The sequence below is a fragment of the Ursus arctos genome, unplaced genomic scaffold (assembly GCF_023065955.2).
Source record: "Ursus arctos isolate Adak ecotype North America unplaced genomic scaffold, UrsArc2.0 scaffold_14, whole genome shotgun sequence".
NCBI lineage: Eukaryota > Metazoa > Chordata > Mammalia > Carnivora > Ursidae > Ursus > Ursus arctos.
The window spans coordinates 2,133,560-2,160,507 of NW_026622808.1; the positions used below are offsets into that span (position 1 = coordinate 2,133,560).

The 26,948-nt window shown below is 50.8% G+C and overlaps 1 protein-coding gene across 1 annotated transcript in view; it reads left to right on the forward strand.

Moving 5' to 3' along the window:
- Positions 1-26,948, forward strand: part of LOC113271271 (multidrug and toxin extrusion protein 1-like) — a 35,002-nt gene that overhangs the window by 6,232 nt on the left and 1,822 nt on the right. The window contains 15 exon segments of the mRNA XM_026521110.4: positions 783-931; positions 2,012-2,054; positions 3,528-3,572; positions 6,620-6,717; positions 7,020-7,117; positions 7,222-7,335; positions 7,420-7,487; positions 11,110-11,143; positions 11,146-11,217; positions 11,340-11,415; positions 15,113-15,162; positions 15,165-15,181; positions 15,655-15,787; positions 24,605-24,699; positions 25,417-25,486. Coding sequence (XP_026376895.4) covers positions 783-931; positions 2,012-2,054; positions 3,528-3,572; positions 6,620-6,717; positions 7,020-7,117; positions 7,222-7,335; positions 7,420-7,487; positions 11,110-11,143; positions 11,146-11,217; positions 11,340-11,415; positions 15,113-15,162; positions 15,165-15,181; positions 15,655-15,787; positions 24,605-24,699; positions 25,417-25,486 — 1,162 coding nt within the window.

Genomic DNA, 26,948 nt, shown 5'->3' on the forward strand with positions numbered 1-26,948 from the left:
GAAATGTGGCCGCGTGCCTCGCAGACTTGGGAAGTCATGTTTGCACGGCTGCTTGTGTTACCTTTTGGCCAAAGAGGGGACATTGTGTCCAAGACCCTCCTAGCCCTTTGCACATCGCTGAGTTTGGCGCTAGGCCGTGCTTTTCTCAACCTTGAGAGCCCACTCGAGCTCCCTGGGGGGCTTGTTAAAACCGGCCGGGAGCGTCCCACCAGTGGCATGCTACTAAACGTTGAATGACCAGGTCTCAGGCGGGAGGAGGAAGATGTTCTGACCTGAACGGTTTGCTCATTCCAGTGGCAGAAGGAACTACTTTCTCTATAGCTGGTCTCAGGCTGCCACGCAGATGTCGCTGGACATGACCCAGGGAGAGACGTGCACAGTTGGGCTCTTGGAAGCCCGTGGGAGTGGGTTTTGGCCCCCCACTGGCCGTACCAGAGTTTCTGCTCTGAGTTATGGGGGGGGCAAGATATTGCATCTCTAAGAGGTTTCCAGCCGATGCCACTCTGACTGGCCATTAGAATCTCACGGGGCGCTTTTAAAAATGACTGCTGCCTGGGGCCCCACCCGGGGCCTGTTAAATCCAGACTGTCTCTGGTGGGACCGTGGCATCAGTGTCTTAAATGCCTTCCAGGTGATTCTAATGGGCAGCCAAGTGCGGCACGAGAGAGTGTGGCAAAGTCGTAGGACCATCTTTGTGGATCGGGATTGAAGGCTTTTGGGGGGGGGTGTCCAGGGGGTGCCGTCTCTCTGCTAATGGGTTTGTTTTGACCGTGTGCACGCAGACGTATGGGAGCCAGAACTTGAAGCATGTGGGGGTCATCCTGCAGAAGGCCACCCTGGTGCTGCTTCTCTCCTGCTTCCCCTGCTGGGCACTCTTCCTCAACGCCCAGAAGATGCTGTTGCTCTTCCGGCAGGACCCGGCCGTGTCCAGGTAAGGGGGGGCCCACGTCGCAGTGGGCGGGGTGGGGTCCATCTTGGCGGAAAAATGGTCCCATCCAAGTTCAGCCTCCAGGAATTACAAAGGCCAGGGACAAGGCCACACACCACTAGGGGGGTCAAGGGTTCCCTAGGTGACTTCTGCCAGGCCATAGTGCTGTCCACACCCGGCACCTAAGGTCTAGACGTCCTTATTTGCATGACTTCCGGGTGAAAAGTTTTGAGGTAGTGATCTATGGCTGTTTGTTCATGGTTTTGTGGTTCTTGACCCTGGTTTATATTCACATCACTTGGGTGTTTTAAAAACCCACCCGTACCTGGTCCCCCCTTCCCCTCTCAGCGTTCTGTTTTAATTGTCCTGCGGGGGGCAGCATGGGCACCAGTGTCTTTCCGAGTTCCCCTGCATGATTCTGATGTGTTGTCTGATGTGTTGCTGAGTTTGAGGCCTGCTGGGTTAGTTCATAAATTCCTTCAAAATAAGTTCTTTTTTTAAAGATTTTATTTATTTGACAGAGATAGAGACAGCCAGCGAGAGAGGGAACACAAGCAGGGGGAGTGGGAGAGGAAGAAGCAGGCTCATAGCGGAAGAGCCCGATGCGGGGCTCGATCCCAGGACCCCGGGATCATGCCCTGAGCCTAAGGCAGACGCTTAACGACTGAGCCACCCAGGCGCCCCTCCTTTAAAATAAGTTCTTGTTTTAGGGCAGTGGCTGTGAACTTAGGGGACATTTGGCAATGTTGGGGGCATTTCCGGTTGTCAGTACTGGTATTGGGAGAAGCCAGAGGTACTACAAAACGTCCTTGCACGCACAGCAGAGAATTATCCGGCCATCGTGCTGAGTTTGAAAAACCCTTTCTTGGATCTAAAGATGTGGAGGAAGCAAGAGGGGGTTATAACTGGGTTATGAGACGATAAGGTCTATGTGTCCATGTTTACGTTTTGCTCCTGCACTCAAGCGCATTCGTTCAGTAAGAGCCAAGAACGGGGAAGGCAATGTTCGTTTGCTCATCCTCCCTGCCCTTCCCTTGAAAGGGAAACCCCTGCCACCTTTTTTTTTTTCTTTTCCTTATATAGGCTTACCCAGGACTACGTCATGGTCTTCGTTCCAGCTCTTCCTGTAAGTTTTCAAGGGTTACGAGGCCCCCTTCTTGAGGTTCGGTGGTACAAGGCAGCTGGGGTACCTGTGAGCTCAGTGCGTTGGGTCAGTCTCCTAGGATTCCCACATGTGACCCTGGCTCGTTCAAGAAGCATGGCTTTCATTATGCCCAGGAAAGACGTGAACGTCTGTCCCTCAAGAAACGCCCAGGTCAAGGCAAGTCCAGGAGGCCTCGTCCTGAGCTCCTACGCCTGGAGGGACCTCTGGAATCCTCCCGGAAAAGGAGTTCAGACTTTTTTTTTTGGGTGGTGGTAAATTCTTCCCCACGTCAGGACGCCTCAGGGCCTCCCTCTGAACTTTCAGATTGTTTTCCTTGCTGAGCGTGATCACACAGGGCCCTCAGCGTGTGTTCATGTTGGACGCAGAGGTGCGTGGCCGGCGAACAATCCAGGCTCATTTTACGCAGTTGGGGACGGTAACGGCTGTCTTGGTCTGCACGGGCTGCCGTAACAGAAAGGCACAGACTGGCTGGCTCGAACACCAGAAACCGATTTTTTCTCAAGAAGTGGGAAAGTCCCAAGTCAAGGTGTGGCAGGGTTGGTGTCCTCCAAGGCCTCTCTCCACGGGCTTGCAGACGGCCTCCTTCTTGCTGCCTCTTCTCCTTGGTGTCCCCCTGAGCAGGTGAAGCCCTAGGGTTCCTCGTCTTATAATGACACCAGTCCTTTTGGGCCAGGGCCCACCCTAATGAGGGCCCACCTCATTTTAACTTAATCACCTCTTTATTTTTTTTAAAATATTTTATTTATTTATTCAACAGAGATAGAGACAGCCAGCTAGAGAGGAACACAGCAGGGGGAGTGGGAGAGGGAGAAGCAGGCTCATAGCAGAGGAGCCTGATGTGGGGCTCGATCCCATAATGCCGGGATCACGCCCTGAGCCGAAGGCAGACGCTTAATCGCTGTGCCACCCAGGCGCCCCTTAATCACGTCTTTAAAGACTATCCCCAAATAACGGTCGCATTGGACATCAGGGCTGCGACATAGAAATTTGGGTGGATGCAATTCAGCTCTTAAAACTAGCTGTCTGCTCTCCTGATTGGCCTTGTGGTTTTTTATTTGTCCTGAAATCTTTCAGGTTTAATTACCAAATAGGACTGTTGCCCAGTCTATGTAAATGGGGTGCCTCCCCTAGAGTTTGCCCAGGGGTGTCCTTGACAGCCCACCACCCCCAGAAGAATCCTTGCCATGCACTCCAGGGACTCGCTCTCCCAGACTCTAGGGTCTCTACGATCATGTCCGTCCATCAAAGAGATGTTTGGAACACCCTGGCCCCGAGACACCCTGGCTGCCGCGCCCTGCCCCCCTCCCTGTCCCCTCTTGAGATGGTGTGGCCCTGTCGCTCATGTGGGAGCAGAGGGCAGCCAAGCCGTGGCTCCCAGCTCACGGCTGCGTGGCAAGGCCAAGATGTTAACGTTCATTTCTTGTTCTCTTGTAGGCAACCTTCCTTTATGCGTTACAAGTGAAATACTTGCTCAGCCAGGTAATGCAGACTCTCTTTCTCTTTGGGGGGCTCGTGGGAGTTTATGCCTTTCGGCGATGGGGGGGGGGCGAAAATACGAGCCACTGAAGTACATTTCCCCACGTTGTAGGGGCAGGACTTTGGTGTGGAGAGGTTTATGAGGTGAAAAGGATACGTTATTGTTGGCTCTGGAAAAGTCTTACCCGATTCTCCCTCGGAAATACTGTCATTGGCCGGATAGGGTTAGCACTGTAGCCGTCGGTCTTTGGCTCTGTGCTGTTACTGGGCCCCTGGAAGGAAGGGTGCGTGCCCCGTGTGCCCCGCAGAGGGCGCCTGTCGGGCTCCAGGGAGCCAACCTCTCCGCTCAGATGGGTCCGAAGGGCCCGACTCTCCTCAGTGGGCGTGAAGGCCCACGTCCTGATGATCCCTCACGTCAGTTAGGCCTCCGCACGTGACTAACAGCAACAGCAGAAGACCTGGGATGGTAGGTATGGACTTATGACGTCAGCCTATGTGGGACCATGGACTTCCTTCCAGATGAATCCAGGTCCATGAGGGTACCGGGCAGTGGGTCATGGCCACGGAGGTAGGCTCTCCGGGACACAGCAAGGGAACAACGAAGGGAAGAGGGAAGGGAGGAGGTTTTCCATCTAGTTAGCGTTCTTCAATGTAAGCTGTTACCCTGTGAATGAACCATTTCAAACCTACATCAGTGTCTAGAAAGAGGCAGAAATCTCCATGTCTGCTGCCAGCCCGTAACCTTGTCTGAAGCCACAGAGAGGACTTAGCCTGCTCAGAACCTTCTCGCTGACCGTCAGTCTCCCAGCAAACGTGGGGGCTCCTGACTGCAGGCTCCAGCTTGATCCAGTGGGGAGAGTGGAAGTGAAAACCCCTCTCTGTCATTCTCTGAGGGACAAGGAAAGTTCTAGAAGTAGAAGCTGGAAGCTGAGGGGCCAGGAGGCGTGAACTGGGTTTTGGAGAACATGCGGGGTTCCCAAGGTGTCCGAGTCACTGACAGGCGGGACTGCAGAGGCCACGATGTGGGTGGAGGACACCGTGGAGGACAGAACCAGAGAGGCGGGTTGGCCCAGGTCAGCGCTCGGGGCCTTGTGTTTGTTCCTCTGGTGTGGATCTTTCAGCTGCTGGGAAACCCATTGATGGCCAGGAGAAGAGAGGAGAGTCACAGATGTGGTCCGTACAAAAGATGCTGTGGGTCTGTGACAAGAAAGGATGCCCTGTGGGAGGAACGGGAGACGTGCAGGGTGGGTCCTATAGAATGAGAGGACCCATCGGCTGCAGGACAGGAGGGGGAGCCAGGAGTTGCATGTAACCCGGCTTCCGCCACAGGTGAAGCAGCTGGTCTGCGGGCAAAGTTAACATGGCTGGACAGGGTGGGAAGAGCCCGGAGGAAACCGGGGGGCTGCTTAGACTTTTAGTGGGGGAGAGTTCGAGAAGGCAACCCCCACCGGCTTCTGCTGACCTTCCTCTTTGGGAAGCTGTGTGTCTGTGTGTCTTCGTTTCCATCAGCGTGCGTGTGGCTCCCACATTTCCAGCTCTAACCGCCAGTCTTGTCCGCTGCCCGTGGGAGGCCCGTGCACGTTGCGCCCTTGACCTTCTCAGCCCCCAGGCCTGCCTGTCCACTTCCCCGTGTTCCCTCCCAGTTAGTGGCCTCCAACATCTTCTCTTGGGGTAACCTGTCCTCATGTGGGACTCCCATCTTTTCCTTCACTCCCACAGCCCATCAGTGACGGTCCTGGAGGTCATGCCTGTCCCCTCCTTACCCCCCATGCTTCAGTTCTCTGTCGTTCTTCCTCTTGCTTCCGTGATAACTTCAGGAGCCTCTTACCGAGGCTCCCAGCTGCCAGTCCTTTCCTGGGGCCAAGCCCACCCCACGCTACTTCCTTGACTTTCTACATAAAAGGCAGGTGTAGTCACCTGCCTCCTTTGCTAAAACTAAGCAAGGTCACCTGATAAGTAAGTGAGCCATAGTGGTGGCTGGCCACGATCCTTGTCCCGGTCCCCGAGCCCAGGACTGCTGAGGCCCCTAGAGACAGACCCGCAGCACGGCAAGAGTCGGGTTTGCCAGCCATAGTGGAGATCAGAGGAGTGTGGTTCCCATCCAGCAAAGGCGGAAGATGCTACGATTCTGAAGGGTGGAGTCCAGGTGCAATCCAGGGGAGGCCGTGCTTTGATGGGGCTCGGAGCAAAGCAGGAAAGGGTCTGCCGTGCCAAGAGGACCCCAGTCCTCTCTCCTTGGGGAGCTCAGATAGATGCAGATTGCCGCGTCCAGAAACCCACGAGAGGCTCCCCTCCTGAGTTGGAAATCGAGGCTGCTTTTTCTGTGTGTGAGTGACGTCAATCCCCCAGGCAGGAGACGAATCTTTTAGGTTTACTGAGATACAGCAAACAGCAAAATGTCCAGTGGTCTGGGATTTTAGAGAGCGCGGTTTCTCAGAGAAAAAGCATTCAGAGAAGGGGCTGGGTGACAGTTTACAGCACCTCCTGTGATCGTCACCGCTGGCTTTGTCGTGTCCGAGAATCTGTCCCGATGGTCGGCAGGCAGCTCTGTACCCCCAGCTCGTGTGCGTCCTTTCCCTCTTCCGCCGGAAGTCTTACATCGAGATGCCCGTGGGCCTGGACTTTTCTGCCCTGTGCTGCTGAGCAGAGCCAGGTGTGATGGAGTCCTTCCCACATTTAGGTCGTCTTAGATTTTCTCCGATCCCTGAGCTTCCGTTTGGTCCAGAAAGCGCCGAGCTTTCACCCAGCGTCCGGAGCAGAAGGCGACTTGTTTACAGTCAGTCCCTGCCAGTCCTTCCTTCTGGAAGGCCAACCGCTTTGTCTTCCTACTTCTCTGCCTTCTCATCGCCTGCCTGTATCCCTGTGGCCGGAGCCCCATGCTTCACGCCTCCGGGAGGAGGAGGAGGGGGTGGGAGGCAGGAAGGTAGGAGCAGCAAGGATGGCATCCAGTTAGGTCCTTGTGGCAGCTCGCCGTGCCAGTGTGTTTGGGGACAAAGTGGCAGTCCCGCTCCTTGGTCTCCAGCATGGGGTGTGGTCTCTCCTCGTTTCAGGGAATCGTACTGCCCCAGGTCCTAACCGGAATAGCAGCCAACCTCGTCAATGCCCTCATCAACTATTTGTTTCTTTATCAGCTGCATCTTGGGGTGATGTGAGTCTAACTGATTCTTGGGGCGGGGGGGCGGGGGAAGGAATGACCTTGGGACGGGGGGAAGGAATGACCTTGGGACGGGGAAGGAATGACCTTGTGGCTTTTCCAGGGCAGCATGGTGGGGGGGGGGAACCTAGACCTGGTCACGTGTCCGTGTGTGGTCCCCTCCCTGGGCCACTCCGGATACACTGCTTGGAATGCACAGTGAGGCTGCCCCAGAAAGAGGACGTGATCAGGGCTTACGCAGGCGTCCCAGCAGGACGGAGGACGCGCACGTCCGTCACTGGCACTCTTCTTCCCAGGGGGTCGGCGCTGGCAAATACAATTTCCCAGTACACCCTGGCACTGCTTCTCTTCTTCTACATCCGTGGGAGGAAACTGCATCAAGCTACCTGGGGAGGTAAAGACCGCCGTTTGTCTTCCAAGTCGGATGCGGGTTTGGTCTTGGGTTGAGGTCCAGCCCAGCCACCACGTGTCGCTCATGTGTCTGCGTCCCCGCTGCAGGGTGGTCCCGTGAGTGTCTGGAGGACTGGACCTCCTTTTTCAACCTGGCCATCCCCGGCATGCTCATGTTGTGCATGGAGTGGTGGGCCTACGAGATCGGCAACTTACTGAGCGGTCAGTGTGGGGACAGGTGGCGATGGCGGGCGTCAACGCGGGGCCCCGTCTGGAAGCACGTTGTCAGCTGTCTCTCTCTACCAGGTATCCTTGGCGTGGTGGAGCTGGGAGCCCAGTCTGTCGTGTATGAACTGACCGTTATTTTGTTCTTGGTGAGTGTCTGGGGGCTGGTTGTGGGGATGTGCTGGACGTTCCCCTTGAAAGAAGAGTCCTAAGAATGCATGTAGGCATTCATCACTTAGTAGTTTTTAAACGGATTGACGAAAGTGAAATTTCATCCTGGAGCCAGGGAGGGTCCATTTGGAACGATGGGGTCTTCCCTGGGAGCTCTGGGAAGTTTGGAAGAATGAGTTGCTCAGTGCTGGTCACGCGCATCCTTGATTGCCAAAGAATATTTTCATGTCGTCACGACACAGATGCCTTGCGGGGACAGGTAGGGGGGCCCGAGGGGTGATGGTGCCAGATGCATGGCAAGAAGAGCCTAGCTCCTTGTGTCTCCCCGAGCTCCGCGCCTGCCTGGGTCTGATGCTTCTTAAGCTCCGTGTGACCACTCTTAGGTGGACCCCAAAGACCTGAATGTAGGGTCTCCAGCAGATACCCGTACACAGGCCACAGCAGCATCATTCACGGTAGCGAAAAGGTGAAAGCGACCCAAGTGTCTGTCAACGGATGAAGCAGACGGCTCTGTCCATACGATGGAGTATCACTCAGCCTTGGAAAGGAGGGAGATTTCGGTGTGCTAGAGAAGAATGCCAGTTGTTAGGGGCTTTCCTGTGGCTTTGTTTTCTGGAACAGCACCTGGAAATTCTGAAGGGCTTTCATCTCTAGCAAGTGCCGCTTTAGAAAGAGAATTGTCATGTGAAAGGGATTAGATCATCCCCCCTGCCCCACCTTGATGTTGGTTATATTTAAAAATTACATAAAATATGTATTTCCTATTTTTTAAAAAAAGATGTATCTACTTACTTGAGAAGAGTGTGGGGGGGGGGGTTGGGCAGCAGTGAGAGGAGCAGAGGGAGAGGGAGAGAGAATCTCAAGCTGACTCTGTGCTGAGCTTGAAGCCAGACACGGGCTCGATCTCACGACCTCGATATCAGACCTGAGCTGAAACCAGGAGTCGGACGCTTAACTGAATGTGCCACCAAGCACCCCTGTAGTTCCAATTTGTTTTTTTAAAGAATCATTCTGTTGGGGATGTGTGTGTTTTTGGTTTTTGCTTTTATTCTGTTCTCCAGCAGAATTTTTAAACCTGTATTCATTGCTTCAACACTGGATATTTAATACACATTTTAAGTTGCAGTAAGTTGAGTAACTATGTCCAAATCAAAACACTTACCAGTGTCTCCTTGTACATATCATTTTTAAATCCATCTCCTATTGTGGAATATTTAATTTCAAATGTTTCAATATTACGAGCAACACTTCAAAGACGCTTTAGACAAATATCTTTACATACTTGCTTATTTCTTTAGGATAAATTCCTCGAAGTGAAATTCAATTACAGTTTCGAGTCTTTTGCATATATTGTTACATGCTTTCCAACAGGCTTAGAAGAATTGACGCTTGTATTTCTCTAATTGAAAGAAGGATTTGTGCCCTTTACTCTTATTCCCCAGCTGTTCATATTTTTTTTTTAAGATTCTATTTATTTATTCGACAGAGATAGAGACAGCCAACGAGAGAGGGAACACAGCAGGGGGAGTGGGAGAGGAAGAAGCAGGCTCAGAGCGGAGGAGCCTGATGTGGGGCTCGATCCCATAACGCCGGGATCACGCCCTGAGCCGAAGGCAGACGCTTAACCGCTGTGCCACCCAGGCGCCCCCCAGCTGTTCATATTTTGCCCCATTTCTCTCTCTGTCGATCAATCTGTGTTTCTACCCGTCTACCACCTCCACAATCCATATTCGAATACCATCCATTCTTCTGATAATGTCCTGTACAACTGGTTTTTTCCCAGAACTAAAGTCCTTATGCTTCTTTTTTTTTTTTTTTAAGATTTATTTATTTGAGAGAGAGTGCGTGTGCGGGCACAAGCTCGAGTGGGGGTGAGGAAGAAGGTACAGAAAGAGAGAATGTCCAGTAGATTCCTCGCTGAGTGTAGAGCCCAATACTTGATCCCATGACCCAAGACCACGACCCTAGCCGAAACCAAGAATCGGAGGCTTAACCGACTGAGCCAACCAGGTGCCCCTGAAGTGTTATGCTTCCTTAATGTTCTTGAATCTAGAACAAATCCTCAGCTTTTCTTTGTTGTTCTTGACCTTGATGTCTTTGAAAAACAGGGGCCACTTTATACAGACTTTCCCTCAATTTGTCGAGCTGACACTTCCTCGTGAATAGTTTCCGAGTCTGCGTTTTTGGCAGGAATAGGACAGAAGTGTCGCTGTGTGCTGCTCGCACGTTCTGGCAGGAGGCAGGTGACATGCATTTGTTCCACGACTGGTGATACGAACTTGATTTCTTGGTGAAGGGTGGTGTCTGCTGGGTTTTCTTCATCACGGACATCCCTCTCTTTCCCTTGGTAGTTAATTATCCGTGGGAGAGCTGTCTGTCTGCTCCCACTGGCAAGTTTCCGGCTTGGGTCCGTCTTGTAGGTCTTCTGCGTGCCTCAGTCTGAGATTTCTACGGTCCTGCCCGTTGGTCAGCCTGTCTGTTAGGCAAAATGCATGTTCCAATGGGTGGTGACTCCTTTTTTTTTTTTTTTTTAAACTAATACCACTTTCTCAAGTGGTAAATTTGTAGATACTAGTAATGCCTAATTTTTATTGAGTAATTACTACACGTGAGGCCTTGTTCTAGGCAGCTGGCGTATAGACTCCTCCCATCCCCGCAGTAACCCTACAAGGTAGGCTCTGTTACAGGATCCCGCTCACAGAAAACAGTTGAGGGCAAGAGAGGGTGAGTCACGTGTTCAGGGTTACACAGCTGATAAATGCCTGCGTCTGGACTTGAACCCAAGCAGTGTGGTCTCAAAAACTCCCATTCCTAACCGGCCGCGCCATCCTGCCTTCCTGTGTCTGCTTTCACACCCCTCTTCATCCTGCCCTTCCCCGACCCTCCCCCCACTCAAAAGGGTAGCCTGCTATCTGCTTCCTATGCACCTTTCTGTTTCCTTAAGTTCCTTTTTACCCCACATTTTGGGGAAGGGGGAAGGTCACCGTTTTTAAGATTCTGTCTTCTAAACTTTTTTAAGTTTTTATTTATTCATTAGAGAGCGAGATAGAGCCCGAGTCAGGGGAGGGGCAGGGGGAGAGGGAGAAGCAGGCTCCCTGCTGATCAAAGAGCCCGATGAGGGGGCTTGATCCCAAGACCCTGAGATCATGACCTGAGCCGAAGGCAGACTCTGAACCCACTGAGCCACCCAGGCGCCCCTGTCTTCTAAATTTGGTCCCTTGATGGTCTTTCAGACTTAGCTTGGGCTCTTGTCTGGCCACAGGCGGGAGGTGGGGGGGGTGGGGGGGTGGGGAGAGGAATGTGATTGTGCAGGGACCCGCCCATTGCATACCCTAGAAGCTCTGCTCAAAAGCCCAGTGAGTGAGGCCCATTCACCTTAGCCTGGGGGCACCCTGCTAGACAAAGGGGATGTTGCAAATTCGCCTTCTCAGAACTTTCTGCACAGTTTTACCAAGGAGGTGTGCAGCACGACCTCCCAGGCTCCTCCGCCCTGGAGAAGATTCCCGGTGCGGCTCACAAAGGAGCCCAGAGGCCAGGCTGCAGCTTTGCTCCCCACTCACTCTTTCCTTGTCATTGTCGTATGGTTCTTTTGGCTTCTAGATACCTTCAGGCTTCAGTGTGGCTGCCAGCATCCGGTAGGGAACGCGCTGGGTGCAGGAAACATCGAGCAGGCCAAGACGTCCTCCACTGTTGCCCTGCTGGTCACAGGTGCTTAAAGAGTCTCCCGCCAGTGACTCACCGGAGCGGTCTTTGCCCGGGAAGCCCAGCTGCGCGGTTCCCTGCAGCCCTCCTTTCTCACTGTGTTGTCTCTGTGCCATTTTTACCTCCAGGAGTCTTGGCTGTAACCTTGTGTGTCGTGATGTTAAGCTGTAAGGACGTTGTGGGGTACATTTTCACTACCGACCGGTGAGTGTGAAGATTTTCTTGAAATGGGAAATCCACGGGAAGGAATGGTTTGGGTAGATGCCTTCACACCGGGCTTCCTGGGAGTGTGGCATTGTGGAGGGTCCCTGAGCCGTTGGCAAGATGACAAACCCGCTCCTGTGACCTGGGAAGAACAGGTGAGCTCTTGGAGGTCATTTACCCTCTAGAAGGCCGCTGTGCAGGCCCGGGTGCTGAGAGATGCTGCTGGTGGTCAGGATCTGTGTGTCTTTTAAAGAAGGAAACCCCTTTGGGGTCCCATTGGTGACATTTCAGTTAATTATTCCGGTGCCAATGATACGAAGCATTTCGGTATCTCAATTTGCCCAAGTCCCTGGTGTGTACAAGTTGCGTAATATACTCGTCAGTTCAGATTGAAGTTAAAATATCCCTGATAGGTCATCTCAAAAAGATTCACATTAGCAGACAGATTGTCGAGACGAATTCTTGTAAGGGGTGGATCCGCTCTCTGGTTTTCGGTTTCTGTTGGGTTAGCTGCTTTCATCAGTGAGGCCAGCTGGTGCGTTTTGACTATGTGAATATATTGCAAGGATACCTCTGAAATGTAATTTTTTTAAAAGATTTTATTTATCTGAGAGTGAGAGACCATGAGCCTGGCTGGGGCGGGGGGGGGGGGGGGGGGGTAGGGAGGGGAGGGTCCGAGGGCAGAGGGAGAGGGAGAAGCAGACTCCCCGCTGAGCTGGGAGCCCGATGCGGGGCTCAATCCCAGGACCCTGGATCATGACCTGAGCCGAAGGCAGACGCTTCACCGACTGAGCCACCCAGGCGCCCCGATTTGGGATTCTTTCATTAGCAGTTACAGAATGCAAAATTGACTTTTCCTTCATGGATTTGAAAAGCACCTGGTGGACAGGGACTGCCGTTCACAGTTCATTCTTCGGATATTTGTCTTTTGACTTTTTTTTTAAAGATAGATTTATTTATTGAGAGAGACAGAGAGAGAACAAGGGGCAGAGGGAGAGGGAGAGAGAATCTCAAGCTGACTCCATGCTCAGCAAGGAGCCGGATACTGAGCCTGACACAGAGTCTGATACAGAGCCAGACACGGGGCTCGATCCCACAACCTGAGATCACACCCTGAGCTGAAACCAAGAGTCTGATGGTGAATTGACGGAGCCACCCAGGCGCCCCTGTCGGTTGACTTCCAGTGTTGGGTTGTCCTTCAGCTCAGCCATTTTCGCTGTGGGGAAATACGATGTTTAAGTGTCCGTCACTCCAGAGTGAGTGGAAAGGCAACCAGAAATCGTTCTCGTTTTCGTGCAAGGGAGTCCGAATTAAGGTTATCGGACGTGTATCTGTGCTGATGGTTTCAGTAGGCACAGGGCAGATGCTTGAGCCTGAGCCTGTCCACTTCAGAAACCATGCAGGGCAGGCGAAGGCATGTAAAACCAAAGGCCCACAGACCGTATCTTTTTTTTTTTTTTGTAAAGATTTATTTATTTATTTATTGGACAGAGAGAGAGACAGCCAGCGAGAGAGGGAACGCAAGCAGGGGGAGTGGGAGAGGAAGAAGCAGGCTCTTAGCGGAGGAGCCTGATGTGGGACTCGATCCCAGAACGCCGGATCACGCCCTGAGCCGAAGGCAGACGCTTAACCGCTGCGCCACCCAGGCGCCCCCACAAACCGTATCTTTGATGATATTACGAGACAGAGAAAACTCACAAAATTAAATTTTTTAGGAGCCTGCCAGGGTCAACGGAAACTGGCAGCTTTGGTCGCATAGATTCTAACAACATGGACACCTAACCTAATCAAAGAGGGAAGAGGAAGAGAGCTTCTTGACGCAAAAAAAAGTAATTTTTTTAAACCATGACAGACTAGTTTGCATGACTTTTGCAAGTAAATTTAAAAAAAATCTGGAAGGAATACATCATTTTCTAGGAAAATAAGTTACCAAAACTTACCTGGGAAAACATAGGAGGTCTAACTAGACCAATATCCTTAGAAGAAATAAGAAAAAGAAAAGTTTATTTTAAAAACCTCAAAAAGCACTGATCCCTGGGGGTTCCAAAGGAGAACGTTATAAAACCTTTAAAATGTTATTCCAGGGGCGCCTGGGTGGCACAGCGGTTAGGCGTCTGCCTTCGGCTCAGGGCGTGATCCTGGCGTTCTGGGATCGAGCCCCACATCAGGCTCCTCTGCTATGAGCCTGCTTCTTCCTCTCCCACTCCCCCTGCTTGTGTTCCCTCTCTCGCTGGCTGTCTCTGTGTGTCAAATAAATAAATAAAATCTTTAAAAAAAAATAAAAAAATGTTATTCCAGTGCTGTTGAACTGTGGCAGAGACCAGAAAAAGGAAAATTTCCACATTCTGTTTAGGAAGCAAAAATACAACATTGGTACCAAAGTCTGACAAAGTTTGTGTAAGAAAAAAGGAAGGTTGCAGACCAATCTCACTTATGCATATCTATCTTAAAATCCAAAATAAAATATTAGTGGACAGAGAGGTGCCTGGGTGGCACAGCGGTTAAGCGTCTGCCTTCGGCTCAGGGCATGATCCCGGCGTTATGGGATCGAGCCCCACATCAGGCTCCTCCGCTATGAGCCTGCTTCTTCCTCTCCCACTCCCTCTGCTTGTGTTCCCTCTCTCGCTGGCTGTCTCTCTCTCTGCCGAATAAATAAATAAAATCTAAAAAAAAATATTAGTGGACAGAATTCAGCAGCACATAAAAGATACTATGTTTTGATAGACTATAGGAGTGAATGTAATCTATCAGACAAATCAAGTTGCGGAACATCGCGTAAAGGACGCCAGAACACAAAATGATGGAGACTGGAAGGGGAAGATAAGAGAGCACATTTGTATCTGGACAAGTACAGACTGTCCCGAGGATTGCCGCCTCGTCTCGGGGGAGGCGGTAGTGTGTGGGCTGGGAACAGAGCGGAAGGAAGATTTTTCTCGATATCCTTTTCATAGTGTTTGATTTCTTTGAACCATTGCATCTGTGACCTATTCGGAAAATAAAATTGCACTCGAAGGAAAGACCTGTGTTTCTGTCCCTTTTTGAGGGGGAGGGGAGTGACCATCTTGTTCCGTGCTGCGTTTCTTTTTTTTTAACTCATTCAACAAATATTTTTTGCCAGACAATGTTCTAGACTCAAAGAGTATTATGGATTTTTCCCTCCCCTCCCTGGGTCAGTGGCAGCATTTTCTCGTTTCTCTTTAAGCATAGGTGTTAAAATCAATGTCTCTGGCTGTAGAGGTCAGGGACAATTTCTAGGAACATGGATAATTCTGTAAACTGTATCTGTGGCCTTTATAATTTGCCCACCCTGGTTCCACAGAGAGGAGCTTAACCACACCGTTGTGTTTCATCCAGACACATGGAGAGAGATGCGTGGAATCCTGTTAAACGAAGGATGGCGTTATAATCCAAATTTTATTTTTTTGTGGGGTGCCACATCATTTGATGTAACTGTCTACCTCGGCCAATTGGATTGTATATTCTAAAAGTCATGTGATCCATTGTAGGGTTGGTTTCTCCTACGGGCCAAGAAACAGGAGGACTGCCCCCGAATTGAGTGCTGTTGGCTGGACTGCACGAGCCCCTCCAGTTTTATGAGGAAGCCAAGTGCTGTCACCTGAATCACATAGTCTTTTTTACCCCCCCCCCCCACTTGTCTGTCTCTTCCTGATCACCACGTGCTTTCTTTTCCTAACAGAGAAGTCGTTGCTCTACTGGCTCGGGTGATTCCGATCTCTGCTGTTTCCCATCGTTTGAAGCTCTTGCTGTAAGTATTATGCAATATTCCCTTTATTTTTTTAAGATTTTATTTATTTATATTTGAGCGAGAGAGAGAGCATACCATCGGGGGGTGGGGTGGGCTGGGGAGGGGCAGAGGGAGAAGCAGACTCCCCGCTAAGCAGGGAGCCCGACGAGGCACTCGATCCCCAGACCCTGGGATCATGTCCTGAGCTGAAGGCAGGTGCCTAACCCACTGAGCCATCCAGGCCCCCTGCAGTTGCCTTTCCCCACCTTTATGATCTATGGGTTTCTTCTGAGGGTGGTAAATTTAAACAGAAGAGAGGAGCTGGGCTGGGGCAGGCAGGCGATACTGAATATTTTTAGCCTCTTCGCTTGACAACACTGGGACGTGATTAGGGATTTTTAAGTCAGAGTGCCCCGGGACAGGATGTGCTCGGGGATGGCAGTCTTCCTGAAGTCTCGACGACCTTCTCACGGATCGCTGTTTTCTGCCTACAGTGCACAAGTGCGGGCATTCTTCGGGGCAGTGGCAACCAGAGGATTGGGGCCATTGTCAATACCATTAGCTATTACGTGATTGGTCTCCCCGTCGGGATTTCGCTGATGTTCATAGCCAGACTGGGAGTGGTTGGTAAGCCTTCCCCACGGGCAAGTGGGTCTGTTACGCATGGGCCCCGGAAATGACTATTGGAACATGTTGGGCTTTTCAGAGACTTGGCTCTGGAAGTTCACACCCCTCTTAACCCTGCCAGACCCTCTTCCACACCAACATACTTGAGCAGAGCAGGATGACCTTTCTATTCCCCTCCCTGTCCTGTGTCATGCGGTTCTCACTTCTTCCAAGTTGGTGACAGCAGGAGTGCTGAAAAAGCATTCAGAAGTGTACCTTTGGTGGCCCCAGTTCTGTCCTTCGGTGATAGCCCTTTTATGATGAGACCCTGAGGGCGAGACTGCAGGACGAGTTGAGGCCATTATAAACTGGCCCTATTGGAGTGTTTGGGGTGAGGCCGGAGAAGCCGGGGTCGGCCTCGCTGTGATTCCTGCCGAACTTCTGACAACATACATGGTACAGTGGCTGTAGACATTCGAGATCATGGCCCGCTGTAGCTTAGCCCACGCAGCACCTGGAGCGGTGCTCTGGAGGTCACCCTCATGGCCATTCCATACCTTCCCCCTCCCGCCTGGTATGACCTTTTAAGCTATGTGTCTTGTAGGGTCTCCCCCGAAGGCCATGGGTGTGATGTGTGGGAACATTTCAGAAGGAAGGGGACTCTTTATCACCTTCCCACCTTTGGAGGAAAGAACGTAAACACAGGATCTGGAATCACCAGAGCTGGTCTTTACAAGAGTAAGGAAACAAAAGACTGCCCAGCTTTGATTTCTAAAATAATAATGGGGAATGCATTGGCAGTGAATAAATGATTCTATTAAAACCCGAACACATTCTCTTTGGGTGAAGTAGTGATAGACTTATTTATCCATCAGTACTTGGCAGGCCCAGAGGGGTGAGAAGTCATCTGATACCTCGAGTGAACTCCCCATCCCATGATGCTACATGTTGTTCTCAAGGTCAATAATATTTTAATGAAAAACATGGGAGATGTTCAAAGAATAGACTTGCCAATGCAGAGTTCACTGGACTTTCATCACGGTGCGTGAAATTACGGAGCTGAGTTTCTGGCATCATTCATATTTTGGATTTTCCAGTGGCATAGCTAAGGGAACTATTAGAGGACTCTACTTACACATACAGATCTAAGAAAATAAAAATTTAAAAATTAAAAAAAGACAAATATAGATCTATGTTCCTGGTGCTATACAAGGCCCACTTGCTCGTTCAACAAAAGCGTACCTAGTATGTGCAAAGTCGAGGGAGTTAAGAATCACTTAAAAGAAGTGCTGTGGGAGGAACTTCCAGTTATACAGTATGTCGGGGGGTGGTCTGTGCAGCACGGATAATACTGTACCGCATGTTTGAAGGTTACTTAGCGAGTAGATCTCAAAAGTGCTCCTCGTGCGAAAAAGAACTTTGTGACCACGTGTGGCGAAGGGTACCGAGATTTACTGTGATCATTTCACGATATATACAAACGCTAAATCATGAGGTTGCACGCTTGAAACTAAGATGTCCGTTATATCTCAATTTAAAAAAATGTTGGGCTCTCTGGGCAGGTGAGGGCTCTGAGAAGACTGTAGTCAATCCCTGCTACCCACCTCTGCCAGAAAAAAAGGTATAATACAGGTTTCGAATACTGCATCACCACTGGTAGGGTATGCAGCGTACGTACACGGGGCGTAGGAGGAGCGTCGTAATGCCACCCTGAATACCCTCACGGGCAGCTCCGGCACATCGTGAAGTCCCCTTCGTAATCCCCTGGGAGGCTTTTCAAATACACACATTCTTAGGGGATTCTGACATGCACCATGTTTTGGGATTCCTACGTTGAATCAAACAGAAATCTTGTAAATGGTGTATGGTGAAATTCCTGGAAACGTAAGTCATCACGTCCAAATGACGACTGCAGATAGCTGCTTATTTTCTGTTTAGGGTGGTTAGGGTAAGCTGGTAGTTTTTATGGATTTGACAGAGAAAGCTATTAGGTATATGTTAGTTCCTTATAGGAATGGCAGGTGGCCATCACCTTTACTCTTCTAAATATTGGGCTGATTGCTCACGAAACGTGATACGGGGGTGATTGGTATCAAGGAGCAGACCCGTAAACTATGCACCAAATCTGGCCACCGAAACCTGTAAACCCAGTCTAGCCACCTTGCCCTTACCTAGGTCTCGATGGCCGTGGAAATAAAGACCAGCCACATGGGAAAGGCAAAGGCCATTTGCTCTGAGTTTCGGCAGAGACCCAAAAGCAGGCAGAGGAGTGGGAGAGCTTCGGGGGGGGGGCAGGGGAAGGTGTCAGGTGTACCCTGTTGGACGCTGGTGGCCTGGGAAAGAGGTGGGCTCCCTAGAAATGGGGCATCCTGTGTGATTGGTCAGGGGTGCAGGTTTGGTTTTCTCTGCTTGGCCCTAAGTTGGAAGCAGGGACAAAAATTAAGGAAACTGTCCGTTACTGACCATGTCCTGGCCATTTTGGGTCAACTGTTATGGAAGTAACTGTTGAGCTCCCAGGAGTATCCCTAGAGATAGCAGTCTGGTCTCCCGCAAGTCTGAGGGGCAGCAGGCTGGCTTTTGGGGTGTCGATCATAGATAGGGGGTTTCCTGGGTATGTTGCTGCTGGTGGTGGATCATAGTTCTTTTATATATGGTGTGGCCGTTGTCTATGTATTCAGTGTCTCAGCCTCTTTCTCAGGGAAAACTAGAGACTCAGGGAATTCAGGGAAAACTGGAGAGCTAGATCTTTACCCCTTGGGATCATAAAGTCATTTTCATAGTCCACTGTATTGCAAGACCTTGAGCTCCTTGATGTTGTCCATCATGGCGGTCATCCCATGGGAGAGCAGCCGCACGGAAACATTCAAGACTTGGGAGAAAATGCTTCCAGCCAGCGTCACAACCGCTGATAGGGTCCCTTTGAACAAGGCTCAGGAGCAGTTTCTCTCTGCTGTCTTTTCCAGTAGGTGAAATCTCCTGGCTAAAGATTATGAAGAAGGTGTTTAGGAAGATGTGGGAAGGCCGCCTTAAGCTGTCGGTGGTAGGACCCAGTGATATTTTCCATGCAGCCGGTCAGTCTGGTATTGGGGGCGAAATCTCTGGACACAGGCCTTCCAGTTCCTAATTCACAGGGGAAACTGATGTGTCCCCGAGGGAGTCGACCGTATTCTGTTTGTGGTGTGCAAAGACTGCAGGGAGTACCTTTGGCCAAGGGAGCTCAAAGGTTTCTGAAAGTTTTGCTAATTCCAATTTAAGGATGACATTGGTCCTTTCTACTTTTCCAGGAGATGGCAGGTGACGAGGACAGGATTGTTTTTGAGTAAGGGGCCATATTTTACAGAGTTATTTTATATGGTTCCCATAGGGCGTGTGTCTCAGTCACTTGGTCTAAAACTTGGGAGTCTCCGGTTGGAAACACAAAATCAAGCAGCTTTTTAGTGATGGTAAGGGCTGGAGCTTTTCAGCAAAGACATGCTTCAGTCTGTCCTAAAAAGAGACACACTATTACTAACATGTATTTAAATCTCATAGACGATGTCAGCTGCATGAAAATCCATCTGAAAGTGTTCAGAGGGCCCTTGAGGCCTGGTTTCTGGCCACGGCAGCCTTCATGGTTTCTCCTGGATTATGCTGGTGACAGGTGACACATGACCTGAAAAAAACTTAGCCATCTTTTTTTTTTTTTTAATTTTTCTTTACTTATTTGTCAGAGAGAGAGCGAGCATAAGCAGGGGGAGCAGCAGGCAGAGGGAGAAGCAGGCTCCCCATTGAGCCAGGAACCTGATGGTGGGGCTCGATCCCAGGACGCTGGGATCATGACCTGAGCCAAAGGCAGACGCCTAACCGACTGAGCCACTCAGGCGCCCCATAACGTTGATGTTTTAATGGCCTCTTTGAAACCTCCAGAGATTTATCTTTTGAGGCCTCAGAGAGGACCAGAACCTGGTAAAAGCAGCTTATCTGGCATAAATGATGTGTGAACGTCTCCTTCTGCTACCACGTTTTCTTGTCTGACGTGGGCCACAACCTTTAAAATAGCCGCCTGTCTGGGAAATACAAGGGCATTTAAAAGTTCGTTGGGGCACCTCAGTGGCACAGCTGGTTAAGCATCCCAACTCTTGGTCTTGGTTCGTGGTCTCGGGGTTGTGGGATTGAGCCCCACATCGGGCTTTGCGCTCAGCATGGAGTCTGTTTGGGGTTTTGTCTGGCCCTCTCCCTCTGTCCCTCCCCCTCAGGCTTCTCTCTTTCTCCAATAAATAAATACATCTTTCAAAAAATTGTTCCTTAACTCGCTGACCGTCTGTGATGGGGGTTTCAGCACAAGAGAGGAACTTGCTGTTTCCCAAGCACCCCCAAATCAGGGCTGCTTTTCCAAAAGCATAAATCTGCTGTCTGCACATAGGTTTCCTCTCTGGTCTTTGCTGGTCGAGCTGCCTTAGGAAGCACAGTAGGGGTCTGGCCTCTGGGCTGATTGCAGGTGGAGGACTGGATTCCGGAGGAGAGCTCACACTAGGGGTCGCACGTCCTGCCCATAACCCCCCCCCCCCCACTTCAGTGCTAAGGTCCGATTCACCAGCAAATATTACTAGGTCAGAGCCGTCAAGAGGGGTCTGGAATAAAGCTGAGTGAGGTACGGGGAGTTCCCTAGCTCAGGGAAGACAATCCCCAGGCTCCCCTTCTGGGGGTTTAGGAGAGTGGCAGGGCTCAGGGGTGTTGCGGGGGTGAATGGTAGTGTGAGAGGAGAGGACGCACCAGCAGAATCTCCTAAGCGGTTAATCCGCTGGCTGAAGAATGCTGTGTGTTCTCAGGATGCTGCCTGGGCTGCAAGAGGAGCCGTGAGGTCTGGGGGTGTGGGGGCGAACCTAGAACTCGCTCATCAGAAGCATCGACAGGTTTCGAGGCATAGAAGCTATTGCCTGAACACAAGAGGGAGAAGCTTTTGCAGTGGGGTCAAGAGGAAGACTGGCAAACACTAAGCTTTTGATGTCTCCCTGAGGTTGAGTGAAAACCCCAAAGGCTTGTCCAGATGGCTCAGGTGCAAATAGACAAAATGGTGTAATTTTTGTTTGTTTGTTTGTAGTTAGGGATGCCTGGGCTTGAAGGAGGCTCTTGAGTCTTCAGATTCCAGAAGCCTGTTCATGCAGGGGCCTCCTGAGCAGAGGGGCCGTCATTATGGACTCAGTCAATTCATCAAGAGGTATTGCAATGTCAGGGAAATTTGGCTCCTGTTGTCTGCAAAATTCAGTGAAACCTAGAAATCCTACACGGGTCAGACCCTAAATGGACTGTGTGCTGGCATGATTGTGATTTTGCTTTTGAAACTGTGGCCCCTTTGTGCCGAGGCTAAGAACAAGAAAACAGGATTTCTTTTTCTTTCTTTCTTTCTTTCTTTCTTTCTTTCTTCTTTTTTTTTTTAAAGATTTTTATTTATTTATTTGGCAGAGAGAGACAGCCAGCGAGAGAGGGAACACAAGCAGGGGGAGTGGGAGAGGAAGAAGCCGGCTTCCCAGTGGAGCAGGGAGCCCAATGCGGGGCTCGATCCCAGGACCCTGGGATCACGCCCTGAGCCGAAGGCAGACGCTTAACGACTGAGGCACCCAGGCACCCCTCACGATGGAAGTTTAGAGATTTACAATTCTTGATTGAGGAACTGAGAATATGAGGAGGGGGGCTTGAGTGTACAGATCCATTGTTATCCTCTGCAGTGAAGGCAAAGAGCTGTGGCCGTCCGGGTGTAGGGCACGCGGAGCAGGGCCCACCGAAGACCAGCCACGGTGTAGCAGGTGGCTTCCGGCGGAATTGATGTCAGGATGGAATTGGGTGAGGTATTAGTGGTGGGCGAGGGATTACAATTTTGTTGATGACCCCGAGGTCTTGCATAAATCAATAGCCTTATTCATTTGATTTTTTTTTTTTTTATGAGTGGCAGTTACAAGGGCCAGTCCGGGGATGAGAAAACCTGTGGCTGTGACTTTCCACTCTAGGTTCGATTCCCTTCGTTGGCCTTGAAGGGATGCCGGGGAAGGTCAGGTAGCATTTGGTAGGAGCCATCTGAACTTTGATGGATCTCGCTGCAATTATTTGGCCATGTCAGTAAGAATATGAAGGCCAGGGAGTGTCAGGTACGGGGTCAAGGTCCTTGTCTGGGGCCCTTGTCCAATATAACAGAGCAGGCAAGATCTCTCCAGAGCAGACCCGCCTGGACTACGAATGGAGGGGTCCTCTGGGACCTCCAGACCTAGTTCCCTCCGGTGTGCCTTTGATATCATAAGGCCATCTGCAAAGTCAGGCTCTGCCTGCGGAATTTCACAGGGGTGGTAATCACAGCGCAGGAAGACGTGTTTCTTTCTTTTTTTAAAAAAGATTTTATTTATTTGACAGAGATAGAGACAGCCAGCGAGAGAGGGAACACAAGCAGGGGGAGTGGGAGAGGAAGAAGCAGGCTCATAGCAGAGGAGCCTGATATGGGGCTCGATCCCATAACGCCGGGATCACACCCTGAGCCGAAGGCAGACGCTTAACCGCTGTGCCACCCAGGCGCCCCGGAAGACGTGTTTCTTAGTCAAGGGTTCAAGGGTTCCAGTTAAAGACCGGGAGGGAGATGGGGAACACCTGTGGCTTACTTGAAATGCCAACCACCTGTGGTACTTCTAGCCTGAGGCCGAAGTTAGGCAAGGGTGGCAGGTGTCCACCAGGCGTTGATGAAAATGACCATCCATCTTCCTAGTTAATCCCCCCGGGTGTTTAATGAGTGCTTTTTCCTTCCTCGAGGACTCTCGCTGATCTGAAACGAGAGCCTTTTCTTTGTCTTGGTTTTTCTTTCTTAGTGTCCCTTCTGTTACAGCATCTGCAAATGTCCCTGTAGTAGGTGTTGGCCAGGGGGGTGGAGGATGGGCCCCCCAGCTGTCTCTCCGCAGGGCTCCACGTTGACTTTGGGTCTTGTCTCAGTTTTGTCCCAAAGACCTTTCCAAATGTTCTGCCAGGTGTTGTCGTTCGGCGAAAGGGCTCTTTCTCATATCAAGTTCTGTTTTCGTATGAGGGCTCCGATTTCAGTTTTCATTTTCTCCCCGGACATAAAGAGACAGAAGGGTGGCCGTGGTGACATCAGCATCTTCTCTGACTCCCCAACGGCAGATAGCACGGGCGGGCGGAAAACCAAAGAAGAATGCTGTCTGGATCAAAGCCAAGGTCTCGGAACCCGAAACTGTAACAGGAGAACCTCACCTGGTTTTCGTGGTAACCCACAGCACAGGTGGTCCACGTGGATGCCCGTTGGGTGAGAACCACGAATCATGGGTCTAGGAGATCGGTGCACATAACAGTCCGTGTCCCGGCCTCTAAGTCCCCCTCTAGGACAACACTTGGCACAGCACCGCAAAAAAAGAGTAGCAGAAAACACAGCAAAAGGGGTGAAAAGGAATGGCCTAGTCCACCAAGGATGCCAAACAAATGGGAACCACTGGTACCCAGTTACCAAACCAAAGAAGATACGGCCAAGGAACTCACTGTAAAGGGAATTGGGGTGTGGACCTGGCCCCAACTTACCACGTCTTCCTGGACTGCACCCACCACGAGCAGAAAGGCACAAGGGGCCTCTGTGGGTACCACATCTGGTTGGGAGTTGGGATCCATGATACTTGGTAGCAGAGGCCAGGTCTTGGGGGGCCCTCCATGATGAGCTGGGGAAGGAAACAAAGACCAACCCGATGGGAAAAGCAAAGGCCCTTTATTCTGAGCTTGCTCCGTCAGGGGCGTCAGCCACCGGCACTGGAGTTTTGGCAGAAACCCAGAGGCAGGTAGTGGAGGGGGGGAGAGCTTTGCAATGGGACCAGGGGAGGGCTCAGGTGTGTCTGATGGCTTGGGGAAGCTGGAGGCGAGCTGGGGAGAACTGGGGTGTCCTGCGGGATTGGTCAGCAGGACACGTTTGCTCCTCTCTGGTTGGTCCTAAGTTGGAAGAGAGGACAGCAATTAGGGAAGGTGTCAATTAGGAATCAAGTTGTGGCCATTTCCGGTCAGTCGTTGGAGAAGTTACGATTTAGCTCCCTGCATTGTCCCCGGAGTCTGATGTGTCGCAGGCTGGCTTTGTGGGGTGTTTATTATAGATAAGGAGTTGGTTTTCTGGACGGGGTGCTGTAGGCAGTGTGGATCAGAGTTCTCTTTTTACCTATGGTCTGAGAATTGCCCGTTTGAACATTCCATTCCTCTCTGTTGACCAAAGAAACCCTTCTTGGTTAGGGCCTCCCTCTGTGTCCTGTGTGGGTTTTCTAGGTAGAGTGTGATGGTGCCTTGGGGTCCACGAGAACCTTCCTGTCTTCCATTCCCGCTCAGCCTCTCCTTTTGTGTGGTCATCTGTCTCTGCGGACGACCCTGTCCTGGGAGCTCTGGAAGTCTGCGCCCAAAGCGAGTAAGGTCCGGCAGGAAAGCGCCAAGGGAGGGGACCTACACGGTTGCTGACTTCTGCATTTTGAACATGTTAGTGGAGGAAAATAGAACATGAGCAGTTTGAAAGCACAGTACTCTTAGAAGTAGAAGACAGTTTGTTCTGGCATCTTCATTTCCTTTATAACTGGTGCTTCTCTTAATAGTTAGGATCACAAAGGCCAAACATACCTCTGAACGTCAGTTCTGAGATCCAGAACGCTGGGCAGTGGCTTGCCCTGGGTCTCCCAGAACCTTCTGAAAACCCAAGGAGAGAGCATGTGAGAGGTCTCTGGCTCACTGTGGGCTCCACCCCAGGCCATGAAAGCAGATTCTCAGAAGCGACAGGGGACCAGCTTACTCTCCAGGGGTGGCTGGTCTTCCACAGAATTAACCTCTGTTAAATATTTTCGCTTCTAGGTCTGCGGTTAGGGATGCTTATCTGCGCCATCATACAATCCCTGTGTTTTCTCAGCATTATTGGTCGGCTAAACTGGAAAAAAGCCTGTGAAGAGGTAACTATATGCTCATTGCTGGCTGGGTAAAAATTCCTGTCCTGGAAAACAGAATCAGCTCAAGCTTGCGCTCTCTCTCTCTCTTCTCTTCTCTCTCATTTTGGAAGGGTCTTTCCCCTTTTATCACCAGTGCTACTTTGCTCTTGTTGTCTTAGCTGCATTTAATTCAGATGTGAAGGGCCAGATGACCCTGGATCTTACCCATTCCCCTTTGTTTTAGTCATTGAATAAAAAAGTTAGGGGATCCTTTCTTCTTTGTGTCCCATACAAAGCTACCACCCTTGTGCCTGAAAAGCCAATTTCACACTGGATAGACAGGTGCGATGCCAGCAAATTTATCCTGATATTATCCTGATACTGTTATTTATGATCCCCAAATATTTCATGAAGATACCTGCGTCCATCTGTGTCTCCAACTTGCTAGAGTCCGTGTGGGTCTGGAAACAGACGGTAGATAAAAGACACAAAGGCGAGGGAAAGGAAGGGGTTCTGTGATCTTGGGCTCTGCCTTCCCGCTAAGCTGTGCTTTTCCATCTGTCCTTCCCCCACCCGCTGGTCCCATGTCAATCATTCGGAAAGATTGGAGAAGCTCCAATCACATGTCAGTTAAAGAAAATGGCTTGGTTTTTCCTAAACTGGGTACTCAAGTCAAATGTCTTACTAACACTATGGTAAATAAAGCCTTGTGGTGGGTTTACTTTGAGTTTTGTCCTCTAGGCTGAGATCCATGCCAACCTGACCGTAAATATGGCCCAGGATGGGACTTCTGCTGCCTGCCCGGACCCAGGTATGCAATCACTGCATCAGCCCTTGGAACAGGCCTCTCCGGGTGGTCCTGGAGGGGCCGTCGGTGGGATACAACTAGACTTGCTGCCATGAGCTCCCACTGAACTCGGGCCATAAAGCTGCAGAAACAAATGGTAAGGTCTTGCAAATTTGAGCTGAACAGACTCGAAGTTTATTTGCTTGAATTCCAGATAATACGCTACTATAGACGATTAGAGGCCGCAGGTCACATTCAGCCCTGGGCCTCCTCATGGGAGCATTTCACAGGCGTTTCTAAGGCTTGGTGATCTGCCGTGACCTTACCTTGGAGACTGACATGAGTGTGGTGCTGTTCGTGGGGTTCCCTCATTCCCCGGGCAAACACCGAGGTGGGCTTTAAGCAGATTATTGTCTTTAAGTGTTGCTTCTGGGGAGAAGCACGCAAGTGTGGGTATCTCGTTTTCCTTCTGGCCAGTTAGGATTCCCCCCCCCCTCCGCCCCCCGAGATTCCCAGTTCCTTGGCCAGTGAGTCATGGACTCACCCCTTTGAGCTGCTATGCTGGCTGGATTACATTTGGCTGCCCATTCAGCTGTTCACTAGTTCTCCTTCACCTCGTCCCGTCCCCTGTGTGCTGGTTATCTTTGATTGGGTTCCAGATCTTGTGTTTTGAACACTGTCTGTAGAAGTAATTTGAGGCCGACAATAATATCTGTCTTCAGAGGGGATTTTCCTTTGCTTCTGTCACACTCTTCGGGTTACCAAAGTGTAGGGGAATTTTAACAATTGAGCTTCCTGCCCCCCCCCCCCCGCTTCCCCCCCTACCCCGACTTGGAGGCAACCGGGATGAGGGCTGGTTGACTTCTGGTTCATCCTTAATTCTTGGATGCAGCCCTTGAGTTCCAGCCTGAAGTACAGACGGGTTTACCTCGGTCGAGACTGAACTCCCCAAAGCACTGCTCAGTCCAGATAGAGAACTGTCAGGTCCAAGGAGGCTCCAAAGGCTGGCTCCCTCCTCTGGGTCTCCAGCTTCCCCTCCATCTTGCCCTGGTGACTTTTCGTGACTTGGTAGGCACTCTGACACCTTCAAGACGATCCTTTTCATTTATTTTGTCCAGCTTTCGTGATGATACTCCGAGGGTGGTTGGTCCAAGTTTTCTACCATTTACTGTTTATAAAAGCAGGGTGACAATACCTCCTAGTATCTCATATTCCTGTTGTGAGAGGCAAGGGATCCTCCTACGTGTGGAGTGCTGAGAACGATGTCTGAGGCGGAGAAAGCGTGTTTTTATTTTTTATTTTTTTAAGATTATTTATTTGAGAGAGAGCATGAATGGGGGAGGGTGCAAGGGTGAGGGAGAGGCCGGCTCCCCGCCGAGGAGAAAGTACTTTGTAGGAGTAAGAGCTGGTGTTGCTCAGTTTGAAATTCTTTGCTCTCACGACTCCAAAGGCATCGTCACATTCCCAGTAGCCACTGTGCTTACTA